Source organism: Pygoscelis adeliae, unplaced genomic scaffold (genome assembly GCF_000699105.1).
Source record: "Pygoscelis adeliae isolate BGI_AS28 unplaced genomic scaffold, ASM69910v1 Scaffold175, whole genome shotgun sequence".
Taxonomy (NCBI): Eukaryota; Metazoa; Chordata; class Aves; order Sphenisciformes; family Spheniscidae; genus Pygoscelis; species Pygoscelis adeliae.
This window is the reverse complement of record NW_008824941.1, coordinates 5,420,877-5,442,085: the sequence shown is the minus strand read 5'-3', so window position 1 is coordinate 5,442,085 and position 21,209 is coordinate 5,420,877. Positions and strand designations below refer to the sequence as shown.

Here is a 21,209-nt window from a genome sequence, read left to right as displayed (position 1 = left end):
GGGGTCTCCTGCAGAGCAGAACAATGCCTTTGGGCTTGTCCTCATACCTCCCCACTTGCCTGTCCCTTTGCCTTCCTGAATGACTTATTTGGTGGAAGTGGCTCCAGACTTCCCTGCCATCACTCTGCCTTGTTCTTTTCCACTCATTTCCCAATAGTAAAAAGGTTTTGGCACTTAAGAAAATAATTTTTCTTGTCCTTGTCTTCTCCCACTCTACACGGACTGCAGGACAATTCTTGACAAGACTCCTTATAGCAAATTAATATTCTAGCAGTGAAAGTAGGTGGGCTGAAAAGACACTTTGCATCTTCCCTGCTGCTCCTCCTGGAAGTGGTGGGGTCAGGCTCACCACCTTGGTATCTGTGTCCTTCTGTCACCCAGCACCTCCTTGAAGGGTCAGACAAGAGGAGAAATGGTGACTCCAGAACCAGGAATAATGGGAGGAAAATTTCCTTATTCCACACCAAGCTTCTTCCTGTATGTCCTACATCCCTAGGTTCCACTCTGTAGTTTTTGGCCATCAAAAGTACTTCACCAAGTAAAGTGAAGCACAAAGGCAGGTTGACTTCAGTGCCATTTCAAATAAGGGGAGGCCATGGCCATTTTCCCTAGAGAGAGAAGAGCTGTCAAGGGGTGGTGGCCATTTTAATTAAATACAACCTGTAATTTTAATGCCATTAAATTGTACTGCTGCTGAGTGTAATGAAATTGAAGAGCCTTCAGCACCTGGCCACTCGCCCTGTGAGGAGCAGCTGTATCGTTGTATGGATTTATCAACATATCTGGGAGAGTGAGGAAGAGAAGGGGAGTGGACAATCCATAGCACCTGCTTTAGTCAGCTAACTTGTATGAGATTGGGAGCGGTTTATGTTGGCACTCTAAACCCCTATGGAACAATGAAGTGAGTTAGATGCCTCCAAGGCTGTAAGAAGTACTTCCCTCAGGCCTCTAAGACTTAGTGAGTTGATACTTCCCTTAGAGTCAAATGGATACTTGGGGTGAGATGCATAAAAAATTACCCAGTTGTGCTTGTATGGACACTCAACTCTCTCTTGGCTTTTGACTGCTCATCCGAGCATGGCTCCATCACCAAGGACAGCCAGAACACCCGTCTCCCCTCCAAACCCGCCTGGGTTTCTGCCCTTGGCTTTCTCTGGACTCTAAGCTCCCATAGCTGACCCCACAGGCTCTCGGCTCCTGATCATCTCCCAGGCCCTACCAGAAGGGACACAGGACACTTGTGGAGGCTGCAGCTTCATCATGAGATTGCTAAAACAGGGTTGACTCTGGGGTAAGGACTAGCCCACCTAGGGCTGGTAGCAGTGTCCTGTCAGTGCATCAGACCTACCTTGCCATGAAGCTTTGCCCACCGAGTGAAGAACATGTGCTTGCAGAGCCGTGAGGGACTCCCGCAGGTCCTCTTCCCTGTCGTGGCGTTGATAACCTCCAGGTCGGTGTTCCCCACAATCCAGTTCACACTGAAGCTGGGAGATTTTCCGGGCTGCCGAGCATCAGCGTGGCTAACTCCTGGCAGGAGAGAAGGACACCAGTAACATCCAGTGCTCAAAACCTTCAGAGGCTGCTAACATGTGGTGGGTCCTTGTGGCACATGAGACCTCCTTGAGTGAACACACTGATATTGTGCACTGCACATGCTGTTGTCACCATCAGTTAAATGTTGCCAGTCCGAGTACCTTAGAGAGAATAATTTAGCAATTCCTGTAGATCTTTTTCCACCTTGCAGGCAAACTTTTTGTAGCCTAAGGAAAGCCATTAGATTGTAGCGTGTGGTCTTGACAGCAGTGTTATGGTTGCTGAGTGAAATCTTTCAGAAGGGCTTTAATGGGATAACTGGTCTTTAAAAGGAACTGAGCAGCAAAGTGCTTTTGCCATGAGTTCCTCCAGGTGAGCTTTCCATGGTCCAGCATATTTATCTGTTATTAACTGTGGGGGCCTTTGCTGTGACAGGAACTCTGGATTGTAGGGGGTACAAATGGGGGATAAGAAAATACAAAACACAGATTTCATCATTACAGAGAGCTTATTAGATCCAAGTTAATAATGGTCTTGTGGACATCACAGAACTACACAGAAAACTCTTGCTCCCCACCTTGTGTCTGCCTGCAAGATTCCTACCCTGTACGGGTGCAACAGTCTCTTCAAGAGCTAGTTAGTGTCCTAATGACAATATTTTGGATATCTTTAAGTGGAATGCATCTTATTTAATTTTAGACGGCTACAATGAAGATGTTTTTGGTCATCTGGTGTGACTGCATGACATTTGTGTCATTCACATGGGCAGTTTTGGACATCTGAATCGCATACTGGAGTCCACTGCCTACATGGAAAGACATGGACCTGTTGGAGCGGGTCCAGAGGAGGGTCACAAAAATGATCAGAGGGATGGAACACCTCTCCTATGAAGAAAGGCTGAGTTGGGGTTGTTCAGCCTAGAGAAGAGAAGGCTTCAGGGAGACCTTCTTGCAGCCTAGCAGTACTTAAAGGGGGCTTCTAAAAAAAATGGGGGCAGACTTTTTAGCAGGGCCTGTTGCAACAGGACAAGGGGGAATGGCTTTAAACTAAAGGAGGGTAGATTTAGACTAGATAAAAGGAAGAAATTTTTTACGCTGAGGGTGGTGAAGCACTGGCACAGGTTTCCCGGAGAGGTGGTGGATACCCCATCCCTGGAAACATTCCAGGTCAGGTTGGACGGGGCTCTGAGCAACCTGATGTAGTTGAAGATGTCCCTGCCCACGGCAGAGGGCTTGGATTAGATGACCTTTAGAGGTCCCTTCCAACCCAAACTATTCTGTGATTCTATGATTCTATGATTCTATGGGTGAGACCTCCCTTGGCTCTAAATGCAGATCAGGGCTTCAAGGTCAGGTATGGGTGTTTACATTGGAAAGAGTTATTTTTAATCAGGTAAATTCCTGTCTCTTTTTAACCATTTAGTGTAGTTCAACCTTTTCATGACTCCTGTTGCTTTCTTATTTCTTGTACCTGAAACCAGGGAAGGGTCTTTGCAAAGAAATAAGAGGAATAAAGAAATTGTTTGGTTTATTTTCCAGAACAGGATAAATGTAACCAAGTGAGCTCTGCCTTGCCCTGCTCATCAGTACTTTTGGGAGCAAAGAATGAACACTGGGAGCTTCCAAGGCTGGAAAAGACAGAGTGACCTGAAGCAGTTTGAATATTTTGGAAAACATGGGCATTGGATGATGTGTCTGGATCCAGCTGTTGAGTTCCTCTCTACTAATTTGCTGTGTGGCCACTAGCCTGCAAACCTGGACAACAAAAACCACTGTGGTGAGCAGGCAGGTGGGGACCATGCTGGTGGTGGGGCTGGGGCTTCTTGGCACGGCTGCCTCGGCACAGGCCAGTGCCAGGGCTGGATCTCTGTTTCCAAATGGCAGCTGCCACCGGAACCCCTGCATGCAGCAGCTCCAGCAACAGCTCGTGGTTTGCACAGCTTGATGGGGACCCGCTTTCATTGCTCCTGGGTGGACGGCAACAGAGAACGGTCCTTTGCGTTTTTCACTGAAGGGTTTCAAAGAACTTCTGCAGAGAGGGAGAAGTACTGATACGGGCTGTTCAGAGAGGAGAAGATTAAAGAAGAGAGATCAAAGCCCGTCCTTTCCAAAGTGTTCCTTCTTGCACGTCATAAGCATCTGCTGATCTCAGGCAGAACAGGAGGAGATGGGGGCTGGTGGGAACCCGGCATCCATTGCTGCATTTAAACATGCTGAGCTTGGTAGGCCCCTGAGTGAGACCAGGGAGAGATGGAAGGCTATGCAGGGTCATCCATGGCAGAGATGCTGCCTCTGCAGCCAGCTCCAGCCTCCTGCCTGGGGCCTCTCAGCATCATGGGAAGCAATGTTGGTGAGGGACATGCTCCCTCTGCTCCTTCCAGTGTGGTCCCCTCTGCCCTGGGAGGGAGCCACAAGAGCCAGATGGGACTGAGCACACACAGAGAGAGAAAGGTGGCCATTGAAGGGAAAAAATTATATGGCACAACCACTTTGTATCTGTGGCAAAGCTGGAATTGCAGAAATCATCTCAGTCACTGGGACTGACTCGCTACTGTGTGTAGAAAAGAATTACCGCTAAGTCATAACCTCACCCAGGATTTGTAAACACATTCATGTCATATTAATACCTCTTTCAATTTTTTTCCCCCCTGAGATAACAGATCAGTCTGCATCTAAAACTCCAGTTCACATAGGCAACAGGATATAAACTGAGCGCTTGAAAATCAGATAGCTCTCTGGCGCTATTCAAACGCCTCTGTACAGAACAAGATGCAAACAGATCAAAATAAGCTGTTTGACACCATGCACCATTCTCTGTCGAGATAGCACCCAAAAGCTTAGAGGACTTGAGTGCCAAAAGCACAATAGCAAACACCCTGTTGTGCAAAGTTGCCACAGGCCACTAAATAAATAAAAATGTTGTGAAAACACTGACCAGAGGAAAAGAAGAAAAGGTTGCATGGAGGACAGAGCAGGCTGTGGGTGCCCATCAGATGGGGGCTGTACACCCCTGCTCAGCCTGGGACATGCCTCTGCTCTCGGTGGACTACTGTGAAAGCCGGGAGCTTGCCCCAGTGTCTGGAAAAACCTCTGTGCTGGTTTAGCTTTCATGCTTTCTCTTCCCAACTGTCATATATAAGTACATGTATTTAGTAAGTAGAAGATATTTTCACATCATTTTCCAAAAGCAAGAGAATAGGCTTTAAAGAAAAAACCATGAGACTCATGACAGATGCAAATATAGAGCCTAGATATATTCTCTGATTGTTGTTTTTGATCTTTTTAAACACTTTTTTCTTGTTTTCCTTTTTGTTTTTCAAATTGTTCTGATTTTATTTGAAAGGTAACACCCAAATAATCTAGATCATTTTCTCTCCTTTATGTAAAACATCCTCCTTAAATCCAACACAAAAAAGACTAAAATAGGAGATCATAGAAACTGGAAGGAAAAGTCTTTGTACAAATAATATGAACTTGAGTATTGTGGGATATGAACTGAAATCTGTTCTCATTCTCCTCTCTTTCCTAGCAAAACCTCATGCCTCTTCAGGATACCCTTTAGAACGGCCTCAATCTTAAAAGAACAGAAAATAAAAATGACACAGGGCTTTTCTTTCTTCTAAAAAATACACCCAGAAGTAATCCCAGTGAATGAGTGGATTTCCATCTGGCTGGGACTGGTGTGAGTGGAAAACCTGACTGATTATTTTTCTGTGGAGCCAAGGAGTTATCTCAGGATATCTCATTACACACCGTGACTCTCCTCTCCATTGAAATGTTTGTACTGCTATGATCAAGTGACAAAATAATTGGCAACCTTATAATTGAAGGACTCCTGCAATTTGAAATCCCTGGCTGGCCTGATCTCCGAGACGAGCGTGGGAGGTGGAGTTGCCTGGCTGAGATTGCTGAGGTTTGGTCTGTAATGCATTCAGTATGGCTTTTGCTAGGTGCCCATCTCCTTAGTCATTGGATATGCTGTCGGCACAGTTTTCCAGGTAAGAGAAATGCAGCACAAGCCTCAGCAATGTAAGTTTTAAGCAATATTGGCTCCCTGGGATTTGTAGGGAGGGAAGATTACAAATAATGGCTTTGGAGACAAAAACAGTGTAGACACAGAAAGACAGATTCCTCCCACTGCTTCTCCTGGGCTGAAGAAAACCCACAAACACAACCGAAAGCAAAGTGAAAGCTTTTCCAAACAGAAGTTTCTGGGAAGGAGGAAGCCAGCCATGAAACATGCAGATATTTAAAGTGACACAAGGGCCCCTCTGATGCATTTCTAACTCCCTTGAAGTCTCTGGCAGTGACTCTTGGACATAAATACACACTTGGGCCAAGTATGAGCCATTACTTTTACTCCGCAAGGCCAACCCAGCAAAGCAATAGCTGTTCTGTGGTTAAATCTCTTATTAAATTACTTATTGTGTTTTCAGTCCTTCAATAGTTCAAGTGGGTTTCCCTGTATGTCCTGCAGACACAGTGAAAGTGGGTGTGATTTTGATCTTAATGTATGGGTGGACTTATAATGAGTTAGGGCTGGCACAAGATGAGATCAACTTCCCCAGCGGGAGATGCAGAGGCTTCTGGCAGACGGGGGGGGGTGTTGCCAAAATAACAGCCAGGTTCGGGAAATGGGAAGGTTTTTCCTGACCAGCTGCGAGTCCTCTCCTCCATCCCATGATGTGGCATGGGAAGGAAGAGGGGCCTGAGTTATGCCCATGCTGGACCAGGGCAAGAGCGACAGGAGGGGACATAGGGTGGAGGAGGAGTGTGGAGCAGTTTCCTGCATACTTGCATTGCACAGTCTTTGGCTAGCTGCACTGAAGAGTTAAAAAATGGAGATAAGCTGTTCAAATAAGGATAAGCCTTTTGACCTACTCACCTCATAACACGTACATGCACATTACGCTTGCCAGATGTACTAAACCACACAGAACCTGAGAATTTCCCCAGTGGCTAAACTATCACTTCTGCCTCAGCCAAACTAATTTTGTCACAAGGACACTTTAAAAAAGAAAAAAAAAGACCATGAAATAGATAAGGGATAAAACAGCACTCTCCTGACTGAGGAACCTAGAGGACTTTGAAAGGCAATGGTGTACTCCACTAAAGCATCCTGACCTCCCAACTCTGTAACCCTGACATCGTATTGGTTCTTAGGGAATCCTCCTGAAGAACAATTATCAGAGTCTAAGAGTAAAATAAGGGTCTAATCCTGTGCAGAACTGGTGGCCCTTAGCACTCACATGCCTCATGAGGATCTGAAGGCACTCAAGACTTTGTGGGATTTTGCTGGGATGAGGCTGGACAGCTGCTGCCTGGCTGGGGGTTAAGGAAGTGGGAGTCAGGGGGATGGAGAAGAAAGGACCAGAGACCTGGGCTAGGGACAGGGGCTGGGAAGGAGAAGTTGTGGCAGTGAGAGTAGCCCAAAAGACAGCTGGAAACCATGGAGATGCTCATATGACAGGCAGCAGCCTCATCGGACATCAACAATGCCTCCCTGGACAGCAGCAATGCCTCCCTGAGGTCTGCTGAGCAGGCAGGGTCTCAGGCATGAATCAACAGCCCTTTCCTTATGGCCATCTGCTCCAAACGTGATGGCTAGCAAGTGGTGAAGGAGCAGGGGCTCCAAGTAAGGGGCACTGGTGGTGGGGCTGCATGCACGGAGCCAGAGATGCGAGGGCTGGTTCTCCTGACTCCCCGCATTCATGTGTTCACTGGGTGAGGGAGACTGGGACCGGAAAGAGTTAAACCTAAAATTTACTGAAAATTTCCTCCCTGATTTTTAGAAATCTTTTACTTAGTCATACACTTTTTTCCACTTTGAGCATCATTTGTACAGTGTTTGTTTTCCTAGTCAGCTTATATCCACTTTTTTGTGGTCACTGCATATGAAAAAGGAACTGGATTTAAATGCATCAGTTTCTTCATTCTACAAATTCATACTCTGCAGGAAAAAAAGAAGGCATGAGCTAATGTTTTACTTACAAGTAAACTTTCCTGCTGGTGACCAGCACAATTAGTGATGGGAGAGGGGATCATTTGTCTTGCAGGCAGGTGTTTGCTTACCACTGAGAAGCAGCTGATTGCGCCGGTATGAAGCTGGCAGCTGACCAATGTCTTCTATTCTATGGCTCATTACCCGGGAAAGGTGACCAGTGTGATAGAGGCTTCCCACAATGATGCTGTGTAAGTACATGGGTTCGATGAAGGAGCTGAGGAGAGCCCCTTGGAGCCCAAGGATGTTCCATCTGGAAAAGAAATTCAGGAGCAATAAAACACATGGGTGGAGGAATGGCCACAGGAGAGCTGCCCTGGGAAAATCAACAAAGGCCAGCACGTGGGTTGGAGAGATGAGAGAAGAAACTATTCCTGTCCCTGTCCTATGATGCATGAAGCACTGCACTGTTGGATTATTATATACCTGTGGACTGACTCCCCCTCTACGATGGTTTTAGATTTCTGTGACGCCACTGACTTAAGGGACGTATTTCTGTCTTGCGTTATTGCAAACAGAGGCCTCCTGTTGAGAGCTATTCTTCATAAAAGCATTTTGTGTTTGATGAACGTTCATTTAGCATGTCTTTAGCAGAATTCAAATTTTTTTCTGTATCTATAATTTTACGCTTGCAATGGTAGAGCTAAAATGAGTGCTTTTGTTATTCTACCTTTATTTACCCTTTGTCGTACGTTACTACCATCCCCTAGCTATGCAGCCAAGGTAACACATGAATCGGGTGGCCAAAATTCCCACAAAATTGTTGTCAATAATTTTTGAAAGCCTCACAGGCTGATATTTCCTTGCACAAATGATCATGCAGGTATGAAGACATCCATAAGAATCAAATCCTGGTCCCGAAGACTTACACTTTTAGGCAATTTATTTGTAACCAATAGTTTGACCTACTCTAAAGTGTTCAGAGCGATCGATATGTCTCACCCTATTGCTGTCTTAAAGGTGCAATAGAGTGATGGTGGAAACCTTGGGGCCTTCAATCTGTTAATGACTGTGAACTCCATACTACTGCTGTTGGATTAGTTGCCAGACCTGTTCTGCATTTTCATATTCAATGAATTTTTACATCACGCTAGGCACAAATATGGCAGGATGCTCACTCTAAATTCTTCAGGGGACAGGTAATTCATTAAAAAGTGGAAAAATTAAAAAGGGGAAAGAAGTAATGATGCAGCTATCTTCTTGGCAAACCTATTTAGCTCAGCCCATCTAACAAGAAGTTCTTCCCCACCACACAAACACTAACATGCTTTCTTACACTTGATAATATTTTTATATAAGTCGAATGCTGTCAATCTGTTTGAATAGTTTTGAGTTCAGGAGTTCAAACTGAAAACACTTCAGAAAATGTAGTTTTGGAGAGTGTCTTTTGGCTCATTAAAAACCAAAACACCGGCAACATTTGGAACTCCGTAGCTGACTGAAGGAAAGGGTAAGAGGTGCCTGCTATTTAAGGCAACATCCAGTGGCTGCCATGCTAAATAATGTGTTTAAAGCACAACCTCCATCAGCAGCAAGCATTATGTAGCTAATTTCTTACATCATTGTTCTTTTCATTAATTAACATTTCTCAACCGTTAGTGCAATTATTGCAGTGCCTCCATGCTGTATGTCTCTTTTCATGATTAATAAGGAGTCATTACATTTCCCTTTCCTGAAGCAGTCAATTAACACAGAATACTTTCCATTAATTACTGAATGTTTAAAACCAGCATGCTGTACCTGGAGAGCAATCTGCTCTAGGAACCTGTGACACCAATTGCTTTAAAAAGTTCTCTTTAAATTTTATTCCAAAAACACAAGCAATTTAGCTGGCTATATTAATTTGCCTCCGAAGCAGGGCTGTGAATGAGAAACATCTTTTAATCTCATGCAAGAAAAGGCAGCCATCTGGCTGCTGAGGATTTCGGAGTCAGACTCTCCCTGTCTCCCTCTGTAAATGCAGGTCATTAAAGTAATGTGTTCATCTACATAAAACTCAAATGGAATATAAAAGGTAATATTTATATACAAACAATTTAGTCCCACAATTTAAACAGTCATTGGTTTTATGAAACATTTACTTTAGTAGATCAGATTTGCATAACTTCATTTGGGGAAAAAAAAAGTGTGGTCATTCCTGCAAATAACATCACTTTCAAAGGAAAGAACTAGCTGCCTTTTTGAGTAAATATCTTATCATGATGCAAAATTAATAATGCAGGCTTAAGAAATAGAATTGAGTTCAGCTGACAGTACTATGCCTCTGACCAGCTTCTAAGGCAAGTAAAAAAATTAGACAGTGACATCTTTGTCCAGATGGAAACTTGTAAGATATCAGTGTTGTTTTCAACATTTGACATTTCCTTAAAAAAACCCTTGTGTATTTAATTGAAGGAGAGAAAAAAGCAGCTAAACAGAAAAACAACATATGTTCAACAATATTTGAATTTTAGCAATATGCACATCACAAGAAATCATCTGAGCTTTATTTACCAAAATAGGGGATTGTGTTCAGATCATAAATTACAAGGTAATAATTATTATTTAATTTAAATTCTTTGCAAGGAACCTGCCTTTTCTTTAGATATATTTCTCTGCCTCATTCGAAACATGTTCATCCTAGTGTAAAAAAGGATTCGGATGTCAATGGAATTACATTATTGGAAATTAAAGTATAGGCATGATCAGGTCATCCTTTATGTATTAAAAGCATTTCATAAACATTAATAAATTCTCACAATTTATTATGAGAGGTGCTGCTGAGAGGTAAAACCCCATTTTTATACACCCTGGGGAATCAAGGGAGAAAGGCAGTATGATTTGCTGAAGTCTGCTCTATTATTCGGAGGCAGAGCTACAGTCCACGGCTTCTGGATACAATAGTTGTTCCTTGAGACAACCCTGTTTTCCCATCCCGAAAGAAGACCCAGGTAGGTGTAGGGGGCAATGAAACTTGTGTATCAGCCACGGTGTGTTTTGACTTCAAGGTATAAGTAGCTACAAGACAAATTGGTCGAAGAGGCCAGACCAAAAAAAACAAGGGAGAAGAAACATAACAAAGAATACAGGGTGTGAGAGCAAGCCGTGCCTGACGGGTAGAAGGTGGTGTAAAAAGAGACTGTCCCAGAACCAGACAGCATCCTATGGTAGGAAGGACAGAGAAATCAGAAAAGGTGCTGACACCAAGAAGGCAATATTCAGTGGGGACTGTCTGCAGGGTCTCCTTGAGCAATGCCAAGGCTGGTGTCCACCGTGGTGGTGGTGAAATGGGATGAGGGTGATGGCACTGCCACCTGTACACTGGCCACTTCCCAGTTTGACACAGCACTGTTTTGGCAGCATCCATTCAGAGAAGAGGGACGAAAAAACAGGGAAGGAACTTTGCTTTCAAGTCTAGTCCAGGTTTGGCAAAGTGTTTGGCCAGTTGTCTCATTCTGGAAAGCAGACCCGAGCAGATGCATGAGTCCCACTAAGTCCTAGGAAAAGAGGGGTCCTGTGCTGAGCTAGCCAGAATGAGACCCTTGTGCTGCTGCTCTTGTCCTTCAGAGCACAGTAAAAGCACATCAATGATGGGGGAAATTTTCATTTACTCATTCTGCTTCTGCTCTGTGGATAAAAAGACCTACCTTGGAGGGCAGCCAGTTCAGTATTTTGCATAAACAATAGATTTAACTGACAAATATTTGGGGGAAGGTCTTTTATCCTGTGTGTTGTTCATCCCTTGACCAACACACGTGGCTAATGTACTGACTCAGTCCTTTGATATCTCAACATCTATGGGATTATTTGTAGGTGGAGGATAGGGAGAGACCTGTCTGAGCAACAGTGAAACTATCAATAAGGGTGTTCATTTCTGAAGGAGCTATTTCTCTGTAGCCTAATTTAAGTCCATGAAAGTAGCTGTGTTCCCATCTGTAACAAAGCGCTCTCTTCAAATGTAGCTTTTCAAAATAAAATTATTATTCAGAGCAATGCAGTGTTACATTTTGGGTCCTCAATATATCAAAGTGACTTTTCTCGCTATGAGGAAATATGCTGGATCATTCTGAATTTTCCTAATTGTGCAAGATTTTAAGGGCTGTTTTCGAGAGCATGCATCTCTAATAACTTCTATGCTGTGCACTTTGTAATAACCCTTCCAATAAAGTGAAAATCAACCCACTGCTCCCTTAGTCACAGATCTTATTTAAAAAACCCCAAATCTTCAGCAAGCGGGATCAATAAAACCAAATGTTTCCCCTTTTGACTTAAATATGGGAGCTTTTGGTGCTTTAAATGGAAGGAAAGTATACCCTTCCTTTTGTTCAAACAGCAGATATTACTGCACTGTTTACAGAGACAAAATCCTGCGTCCAGTTTTCAATATAGATAATCCTTGAATAAATATATTTTTGCCTGTTTGTCAATCATGGAAATGCCAGCGTTGAGCTGGGAGGCATCCCAGGGCAGACAGCCTTTCTTTACTTAGACGCTGTGCTCCCCTGGCGCCAGACGCAGGGCAGGCTGTGGGCAAGCCTCCGCAGAGCCCCCACGCAGCTCCCATGCTCCTGGCAGCCTGGGACCACTGGCAAGGTGTGTGAGGTGTGCAGGGAAATGTGTCCCCAAGTCATAACCACATCGCAGCCTCCACACCTGTAGGATCACCTCAACCACGCGAGATGGCCGCGGCCCCTCCCCAGGACCAACTGAAATATGGATGATAAAAATACTGAGGAAGGGGCTTGGGGACAAACCTGCGGGGCTGCAAAGGGCTGCAGCCTCGCTCAGGTCAGCACGTGGCTCCTCGCCCATTGCTGAGATGTGGTGTGACACCTGGACCCCCTTCGCTGAGTATTTCCAGCATTAGTCTGCACGTAGCATTACTCTAAGCCGAATGCTGACACGCTCCTGCCCTCGAAACCCTTCGAAACTGAGATGTGGAGAAATTCACACGATGCTTCAAAACTTCTCAGGGAACTGTGTCCACCTGCCATTGAAGCTCGGTGAGACTGAAGTGTCTCCATGGCACCTTTGGAAACCTCGTCCATTGAAAAGCACTGCTGATGAATTTCAAAGCTTGTTTTGTTAAGGTTTTTTATAAAAGACTTTTTTTTTGGTCATTATTAAGAGCTTTAAGTCTTACCCGCTTGGTGTGTTGTTAACCTCGTGTACCACAGTTTCTATTACCAATATTTCCAACTATGCTTTGCACAATATAAATTGTTGTTCATGGTGGCCTGTGCTCAGCAGAACACCTGTGGTGTTCCTATTTATATGACCATTTAGCTATTATTGGTTTGGAAACTGGAACTAGTGCATTAGTTTTTGATCTGTATTTTAACAGCAGGTGGTTTATATATGTTTTCTGGAACATACCTTGTGGTGAAAGATTGAAATTGAAATCTCAGTCACACAGAAAGGGGTTAAGAGAGAGAATTACAAATTATGTGCACAAATCATCTCTAATTGAAGATCTGGCTGTGTTAATTGATTTTCATTTACATTAATATGCAGCCTTTGAAGTACCTTTTCTTAAGAGTTACCTTGTCAGGCTCAGGCTTCTGTTAACAATGGCTTTGGTCGACAGGCTAACACTAAAATAGATCTACGAATGCCAATTCCTAACACTGACTTTTAGTCTTGCATTTTTATATGCTACATTTAAATACAGCTTAATGTGCTCAAATCATCTTGTAAAATGCTACTTCAGACTCCCACTGCTAAATCCTGAAACAGTGCTTTAAGACTACACCACCTTGCAATACTCTGAACATATTCTGAATAGAGATTCCTTCCTATTCTCTAGCTTGTGGGCCCAAATAATCCACAAACCTTAGCCATGGGACAAGAATAGACTGTCAATGCTGTAATGCAAAGTTTGGAGGTCCTTTGTTATTGTTTGTGTCATTTTACAGGTGAGGTATAATTTAGATGTTCAAGGTCTTATTTGACCTCTGGGCTTAATGTCACTGTTTTTGTGAAGTACAAGGAAATGGATGACCATTAACCTGATGACAAGAAAATACAGAGTCTTTTAAAGGTGACCTTTTGAGAAGCAGTAGTAAGAAAACAATTTTAAGGCCAGCGCTTACAAAATAAACTCTGAATTCTGGCTTTTATTTGAGGTATAAAGACAGTGTTTATGAGGATTGTTCCCTCCAAATCCTGCACCCTGCAAAGTACGTTCCCCAAGCCTGCACCCTGCAAGGGGACCTGCAGTTGCCCACTTCTGAAAGGGAACAAGTGTCACAGCTCATGCATTTACAAGTATGTCTATACACTATTAGTGTGTGGAGATGCAAGTTTGATGCACAGAAAGCTGACACGTCTCCGAAGTAAATACATCAGCTAGATACCCAGTGAGCATGAACATGCTCTACCCTGGCCAGGGCTTAAGGTCTCCGGTCCCCTTGCTAAGGTCTATCAAGGAAGAGGGTCTTGGGGAAGAGCAGTGCACTGCACAACTCAGTCTCTAATGGGACACCTAGAGAAGAACTGATTTTTTAAATAAACTTTAGTGTTGAGTGCTTGGATCAAGATCCTCAAAATAATTTGCATGTGCATGGCAGTGGAGGTGATGTGATGGCATAGGACCTGGGAAAGCCTGTTTATGCTATGGGTCTGCTGTGTTGTGGAGCACTGTGGTGGTCTCCTCCATGTGCTCCCAGCACTATTGCAATTCTCTGCCAAACCACAGCCAATGGCAACCATTAAACCTTCCTGTGCAGTTATTTGGTGGGGGGAATGCCCTGCTATTTTGGATTGGTTGACGCTGGGAGAAATAATTTCTCCAGTTTCTCTGCATGGAAGAAGAAGGGACTCAGGTGCTGGTGATGAGGTATATAAACTTGGTGAATTCAGAGCACAGAGCAGGAAACATTATACAGAAGGGAGGACAGGAGGTACGTGTTGTCAAACCGTGTGCAAGGTGGGGATGAACCATGGTGGAAGGAGGCTGGCCTGAAGCTCAGACAGTGCTTTCCATGAATCAGAAGGCAAACCTTATGGAAGGGAAGGAGGTTTCCGTACTCTGTGGCAGGCTCTGACTTTTGCCTAGAAGTCTATCCAGAGGGACTTGAGTAAGAGAAGTGCATCGTTATTTAATATTTAGTTCAGTCTTTCATATTTCTTCTGCTGTAGGAATAAGCAGTAGAGACATTTGGAAATTCTTATTTATATATGCATGCATTTGATTATGTGAACTATCACCTGCAAATCTGGCACACACGTACACACTTTGTGTGCTGTGGGAAGCCAGCAGTGTTGCGCAGGGGAGTGGAGAGGCTCAGTGCTGGGCTGGCTTTGAGCAGCTGAAGACCATATCACTGAAGGGGACACAAACAGAGAGCCGGTGTCCCTGAGGCCCCAGGGCACTAAATGGGTGCTTGCAAAGCTCACCCCCACAGCCAGTGGGAACCTGAATGCCTCTCAGTCCTCACTGGTGTGAACATTTCTGAGCATCTGAGATAGAATTTAGTGCTGGACCTTCCTAATATTTGGTCATTGCATTTAGATCCTCACAGAGGTGCTGAACTTCAGAGATATCCTTGTTATTACCTAAATGTGTGTGTTGTGTGTCTGTGTGTATGCATACCTGTGTGTATATGTGTGTACATATGTCAATTTTCCTTCAAACATTTGCCTGCTCCTGAACAGCAACTGCAGAGACTTCCACCACCAGCAGCATTAACCTTGCACTGACCTAATAAGCAAAGGTACGAGCTGCTCCCGCATCCAGCTTTAGTGTGAGAGAGAGAGAGGAAAAGAGGTTTAATTTGGCCCATTGTATGAGTGGGTTTGCTGTCACAAAAAGCCTAAATTCTCTTAGGGCTGTGATGTCTGCGCTGACATAAAGGTCTTAATATAGGTTATGATTAGCGTCAATAAAATGTTAAATGACACAAATTTTTCCCCAAACAGTTGATAATTTTCAAAATTATTTTGGTCATGATATTTCTGCTTCTTCACAAGTGTGTACAGTGTATATTACAGAGGAAAATGGAGGTCAAACTCTTAGGTGTTAATGTAACTAATGAACTTTGGGTCTAAAGAATGTGATTTAGTCCTAAAATCTATGGCACTGAGAAGCTGAACTCACTTCAGCTGCACTGTGAGACTCGCTGAAGTTGTGAGTGTAAAAGCTAACACTCTCTTAGGGTGGGTTATTTGGGGATTCACAGAGCCCAAACTTTAAATTTGCACATATAAATGCATAGGTTTTTAAAGTCAGAAGGAACCACCAAGATCTAGTCTGACCTCCTTTATAATGCAGTTGCAGAATTTCACCTCGTAATTCCCTGCCTGAGCCAAATAACATGAGTATTCATGCCAGAAGTGTTTGTGCTTTAATTCAGTAAGGGAATAGGTATGATACCAGGCTGTTTATTCTGCAATCTCAACAGAGCCACAGAGCCCAAATAATGCATACCAAGCAACAAATTCTCTCAAAGTTGTGGTGGCAGTAATAAAAATTGCTAAATGCCTTTGAATCACAAATAAATCTGATTAAAGCACTCTCTCCTTATGGCTATCCTGTGAGCAAGAAAGAAGATAAATCGTTAGATACATGATTTATAGAATATTATTCACTTTTCTGAGTAGCTCTGTTCTTGGGTCTTTGATATTCTGATAGCAATGTCCTTTGCAAATAATGCAAAATGATGTATATTTTAGCAGCTACTGGCTAAGTTCTCAAGAGGAAACATTCTCTAATAGCCCAGTGCTCCTGAGGGGCTTTTACAAGCAATGAAATCCAAAGTATACAAGCCAGATTTTTGTTAAATCTTGCTTATACAAGCATGAATTTCAGCTTTGGAGATCTTTTTTTCTCATTGCGAGACAAGTCCAGATAATGTGCAACCAGAGTCCTGCATCCTGCAGACATTGCTCTCTATGTGATAGAGCAAATATTTGGAGTCTGAAGTGTGGCACAGAAACCACCTACTGATCTCTTCAGTGGAGGCAGGAGCAGGGAAAGGGCCCTCACACAGAAATCTCCTCATCCACTGAACTCCTTTCCTGCCAGTACTTTCTACGGGCAGTGGTGAAGAAGGCAGAAAACAGCCCCATATGTGGTGAAACAAAGGTCAGATGAAGAAACCTTTGATTTCTTCCTCTTACAGGTGAGGATAAGAAGGATAAAAATTGATCCTAGATCATATATAATGTGGTAAACTGAATTTTGGGATAAAGTTTATTGAAGATGCCATATCTTCTCACCACTCTTTGCCAAGCTTTACCTAACATTTATAGCAGCCAAAAATCTCCGGCAACATTGTCATCAGTGGCCAGCTCTGAGGGGACCTCTTATTTTCTGCCATGCAAGATTTGGTGTTGTGAACATTTCCTGCAGTATTGGTGCTTTGTTTTCGCTAGCACAGTGATTCCTGAACTAGAACTTGTGAACCCAACTGAAGTCATGCCACAAATATATGTAATTAGGAGCCTGGTGGAAATAAAATTGCAGAACCACGTCTCACAATGTGACCGTGGGAGAGAAAGGAAGGGAAAGGCATGACCTCCAAGTGCAGCCAGGGCTGAGAACATCTCTACATAGCCTTGGGCACTCTCTGCAGAAGCTTTCAGACCCTTCACCGTGGTACATGCCATGGCGATGCCCCCAGAACTCTCTGGACTCCATTTGCCTTTCTTGGTTTCCCTTGTGAAAGGGTAATTTTTTTTTTTACATTCAACTCCATGCTCTCTGCTTATTAACTTTCAATTTTTCTCCTCAAAATCCCTGTTCGGGTCCCTCGTCTGGTTTCCCTCAGTTCTAGTTACTGGAGCTCTCCGCACCAGTAACTACTGGTGCTGCCCACAAATAACCTCTTCTATAATAATTTCCCATCTCTATCCTTCCCCTTTATTAGGAACGACCATTCCCTCTTCCTTGAAACTCTAAACCTTCATCGATTTCTGAATCTCCATGCTTACTTGATCTTTTCTCTTCATCTGCTAATTCAGCAGTTGTTCTACCAATTTCCCCTGCATCAGAGCTCTTAACCTGACCGAGGAGCCCATAGTGCTTGGAAGTGTCATGTTTTGTGGTGGGACAGAGGGGAGCTTCCCTGTGCCAGCTGCCAGCAGATCTACTGGGAGACACACAGGTTAGGAAATTTGTCAAGAAGATACAATAGGATAGGCCAAATAGATTGGGAGTGACTGAGCTGCCCTGTTAGATAAAAAAACCCTAAATCAAACTACTGAAACTCTGTGGCTTTTGGGACCTGTAGTTGAGGCACTGGCTGCTGATTTTGGCACAGGCTTGTGCTGCTCTCACCACAGCAACCCTTTAGCTGGACCCATCATTGCATGCATGGCTGTTTGCTCTGCAAAATGTCTTGCAGATTTCTCCAGTGCAATGCAACACACAAATAACCAAACTTCTGAAGCATTTGTAGTGCCACAACACTACGACCATTCCTACAAACGTTGCTTTTTCCACCCCTTTTCTCAGTCTCAGAGCTTTTAACTGTCCCTGTTGGAATAAACCTTTGCTGTTCAAAACAGGGAATAACAATTGCTGATTTTTTTTTTTTGTCTAGGAAAATCCCATGCCCATTTGAGTTACAGTGCAAACAAATAATAAAAATTGCAGTAATGCATACAATATTGCAATAATAATATCAAAGATGAAAGCTGCAAGATTTTTTTTATCCTGGAAAAAATTTGTAGTAGATTCTTTTTTTCTTCACAGACTTTAATGCTGTTTAGATATGTGGCAACAAGGAAAGGATTCACTGAAAGTGCTTAGCAGATGTGCTTGGAGAAAACCCAACTTCTGAGACTGTGCATAACAGTCAACATCCCCATCAATAGCAAATGTAACACTGTTTGCAAAGCTGATATTTAATGATATTTATGACATTCAAAACCACAGAGAGTGCAATATTTCCATTCTCGAACTTAAACTTGTTTATTTTTTTGAGTCCATATGAGTTTGAATTTGGAAAACCCAACTGCATCTAAAACCAGTGTGGGAGATCCACTGAAAACAGTTTGGGTTTTCTGTTATCTCTTTATGAATAAATGAAAACATTATAGCAGAAGTTGCTCTTTATCCTTCATGCAAACACAACAGTTGTGATGACTACACTTAGCAGAGGGTGGATTTTGTGAGTCTGTCAGTATTTCCATTTGCTGGTTCAGTCATACACTTTTCTGCCAAAATGCCAGGCTTTGCTAAGCCTACAGACTAATTTAACTTCAGTAGGTCATCCGGTTAAAGCTAAGAGCAGAATTTATCCATTTGCATTAAACAAAAACTTTATGCTTTTTTGAAAGATTATGCTTATATTGGCCTTTAATAATTGGGCCAAATTCTCGGCTGATGTAATTTGACTGAGTTCTTAGGCATGATATTCCAGCAGAGAATTTGATCATAACATTTGCATTTTTATAGCTATAATGTAATGTATTTTACATGTAGAGCTGCATCTATAGCTAATGCACATAATAGATATATAATTATGAGCATAAGTATACATGCATGTATACTTATGCATGTATAGTAGATATATACTAATAGTGTAATAAGTACGCATCCAAACGCACACACTTTGTTTTCTGTTTGTGATAGCCATCACTTGCTAGTAGTTAACACCCTAAATTGAGAATGGTGAGTGTGTTGACATTTTATGTGCCACTATAGAATAATTATGAAATATTTACTGTATGGCAATTATTCTGCATAAATATATGTTGTATTTACAGGACAGAGCAGAAAGCCACAGAGGGGGCTGTGACACGGAAGTTCTGCAATGACATTCAAAATAGTAGAAATATTCCTAGCAGCTTTTAGGGCACTTTATCCAATAGGGTGCAGACGAGCTAAGTTTATCTGCATGATGGTCGGTTTGCAAGTTTTGTGGTAAATGATCCAATAAGAGCGGAGTGGATGTATTTTATTTGCACACTGAAATTCTATTGGCAAAAATGCTGCAAAGACAGTTTATATTTCTGTCACACTGTAAAAAGCAACTAACGACCCATGGAGAATTTGGGAAAATGTCCTATTTACATTCTGTCCTATATATATGGTCTGTTTTTGCATACAAAGGAGGTCTTTGTTTCCGCAGGGTTTGTCAGCACTTGCTAGTTATTCCCCACCAGTAGCCGTAGTCCTCTGTAGTATCAAACTTCATTTCCACATGCAAAGAGTTTTGCGATGTATATACATTGGGTGCTACAGTACCTGGCAATTTTGTCTGTACAGGACATGGTGATGAGCTGCTCTCCCAGCAACACGCCATCCCACGTCTGAGCTGCGTTGTGACACCGGACGGGTATGGTTCCTTCTCCAGACTCAATCTTTGTTCGGAGGTGCCCACGGTATTTCCTCACTATGTGCTTGCTGCTGTTCACTGGGCAAAATAAACACGAGAGGCAAAAATTAAATGTTTTTAGAAAGAAGCTGAGAGGCTGTGTTGATGCCATAGCTTGCATTTGCAGAACCACCTGTGGAGGTCCTTTAAATTGGATGCAAAATTACATGAGATTACAGCCCAAGAAAGCAGCACAATGGAGCAAAGTATGTGCTTCCTAGCATGGTTGTCTTTTCACATCAATCAAAACTTTCACACAGCACATGCTGAGCTCATGTTCCCATACCCATTCCCTTCCATATTTAAGAAGAACAGAGGTGCTGTGTTTTCTAAAGAAGTAGTATGATTTCTTGCTTTTACTCCATGCTTACAGGATTGAGCTGTGTCAGGGGGATATTTGGAAAACCTTGGTTCGATGCGTGTGATCAAAGACTCACCTGCCTGACCCAATCCAGTCCAATACCCTAGTGTGATATTCAGTGGCATTTTCTGAATAATTTCAGAACTGAGGTTCTAGTTTGTTATCATGAAATTTCACTGAAAATTCTCAAAAGCTCAAGTTTTAAACCCTGGATCAGAAGCAAATCAAAACTTGGTAGTTATTCATTGCTTGAATTCCCTCTATAATCTCCCTAAAGTGAGGTATGCTACTGCTTTGTGTCATACAGATATGTTTTATGCAATTGCCATCTGTCACTTCAGTGATATATATTTGAGTGCAAGGCAGCTGCCTTTGGGGTGGCACAGGGCAAGCAGCTAACGCACTTGTCCTGTGCTGCAGTGAGCTTAACCGAGTCCTGCAGATATGCAGTAACTGCAGAAGATAATGACGTTCCTAAAGTACTTCACCTTCATTTTTATGAAAAGAGAAAAACTGAAGTTCATTATCAAAATCACTCTTACCCTCTTTATACTGCTACTTTACCCCTGCATATTTTGGTTGTAAAAGAACAGCAATGTAGGAGCAAGGAAATCCTCTGGGTCTGCTCACTGTCTTACTCTCAGAGGGTTTCACTGGAGGCCACCTTCTCTGTGAAGCAGACCTTTCACAATTTCCCTTTAGCCCAAAGGAAAATAATGAAAAATGGTACATGATGGCCTTTGCTTTCAAGGAAAAGGAGCGCTGCTTCTACAGACAGCTTTTGCCTGTATTTAGTATCACAGAATCATTAAGGTTGGAAAAGACCTCTAAGATCATCGAGTCCAACCGTCAACCCAACACCACCATGACCACTAAACCATGTCCCTAAGTGCCTCATCTACACGTCTTTTAAATACGTCCAGGGATGGTGACTCAACCGCTTCCCTGGGCAGCCTGTTCCAATGTTTAACCACTCTTTCAGTAAAGAAATTTTTCCTCACATCCAATCTAAA

General features: G+C 43.0%; 1 protein-coding gene across 1 annotated transcript in view; it reads right to left on the bottom strand.

Annotated features, from left to right (window-relative positions):
* Positions 1 to 21,209, bottom strand: part of ADARB2 (adenosine deaminase, RNA-specific, B2 (non-functional)) — a 114,382-nt gene that overhangs the window by 1,652 nt on the left and 91,521 nt on the right. Inside the window, exons 6-9 of the mRNA XM_009325546.1 lie at positions 19,706 to 19,874; positions 7,605 to 7,786; positions 1,349 to 1,527; positions 353 to 360 (exon numbers count right to left, since the gene is read on the bottom strand). Of these exons, the coding sequence (XP_009323821.1) occupies positions 353 to 360; positions 1,349 to 1,527; positions 7,605 to 7,786; positions 19,706 to 19,874 (538 nt within the window). The remainder of the gene's footprint in view (positions 1 to 352; positions 361 to 1,348; positions 1,528 to 7,604; positions 7,787 to 19,705; positions 19,875 to 21,209) is intronic.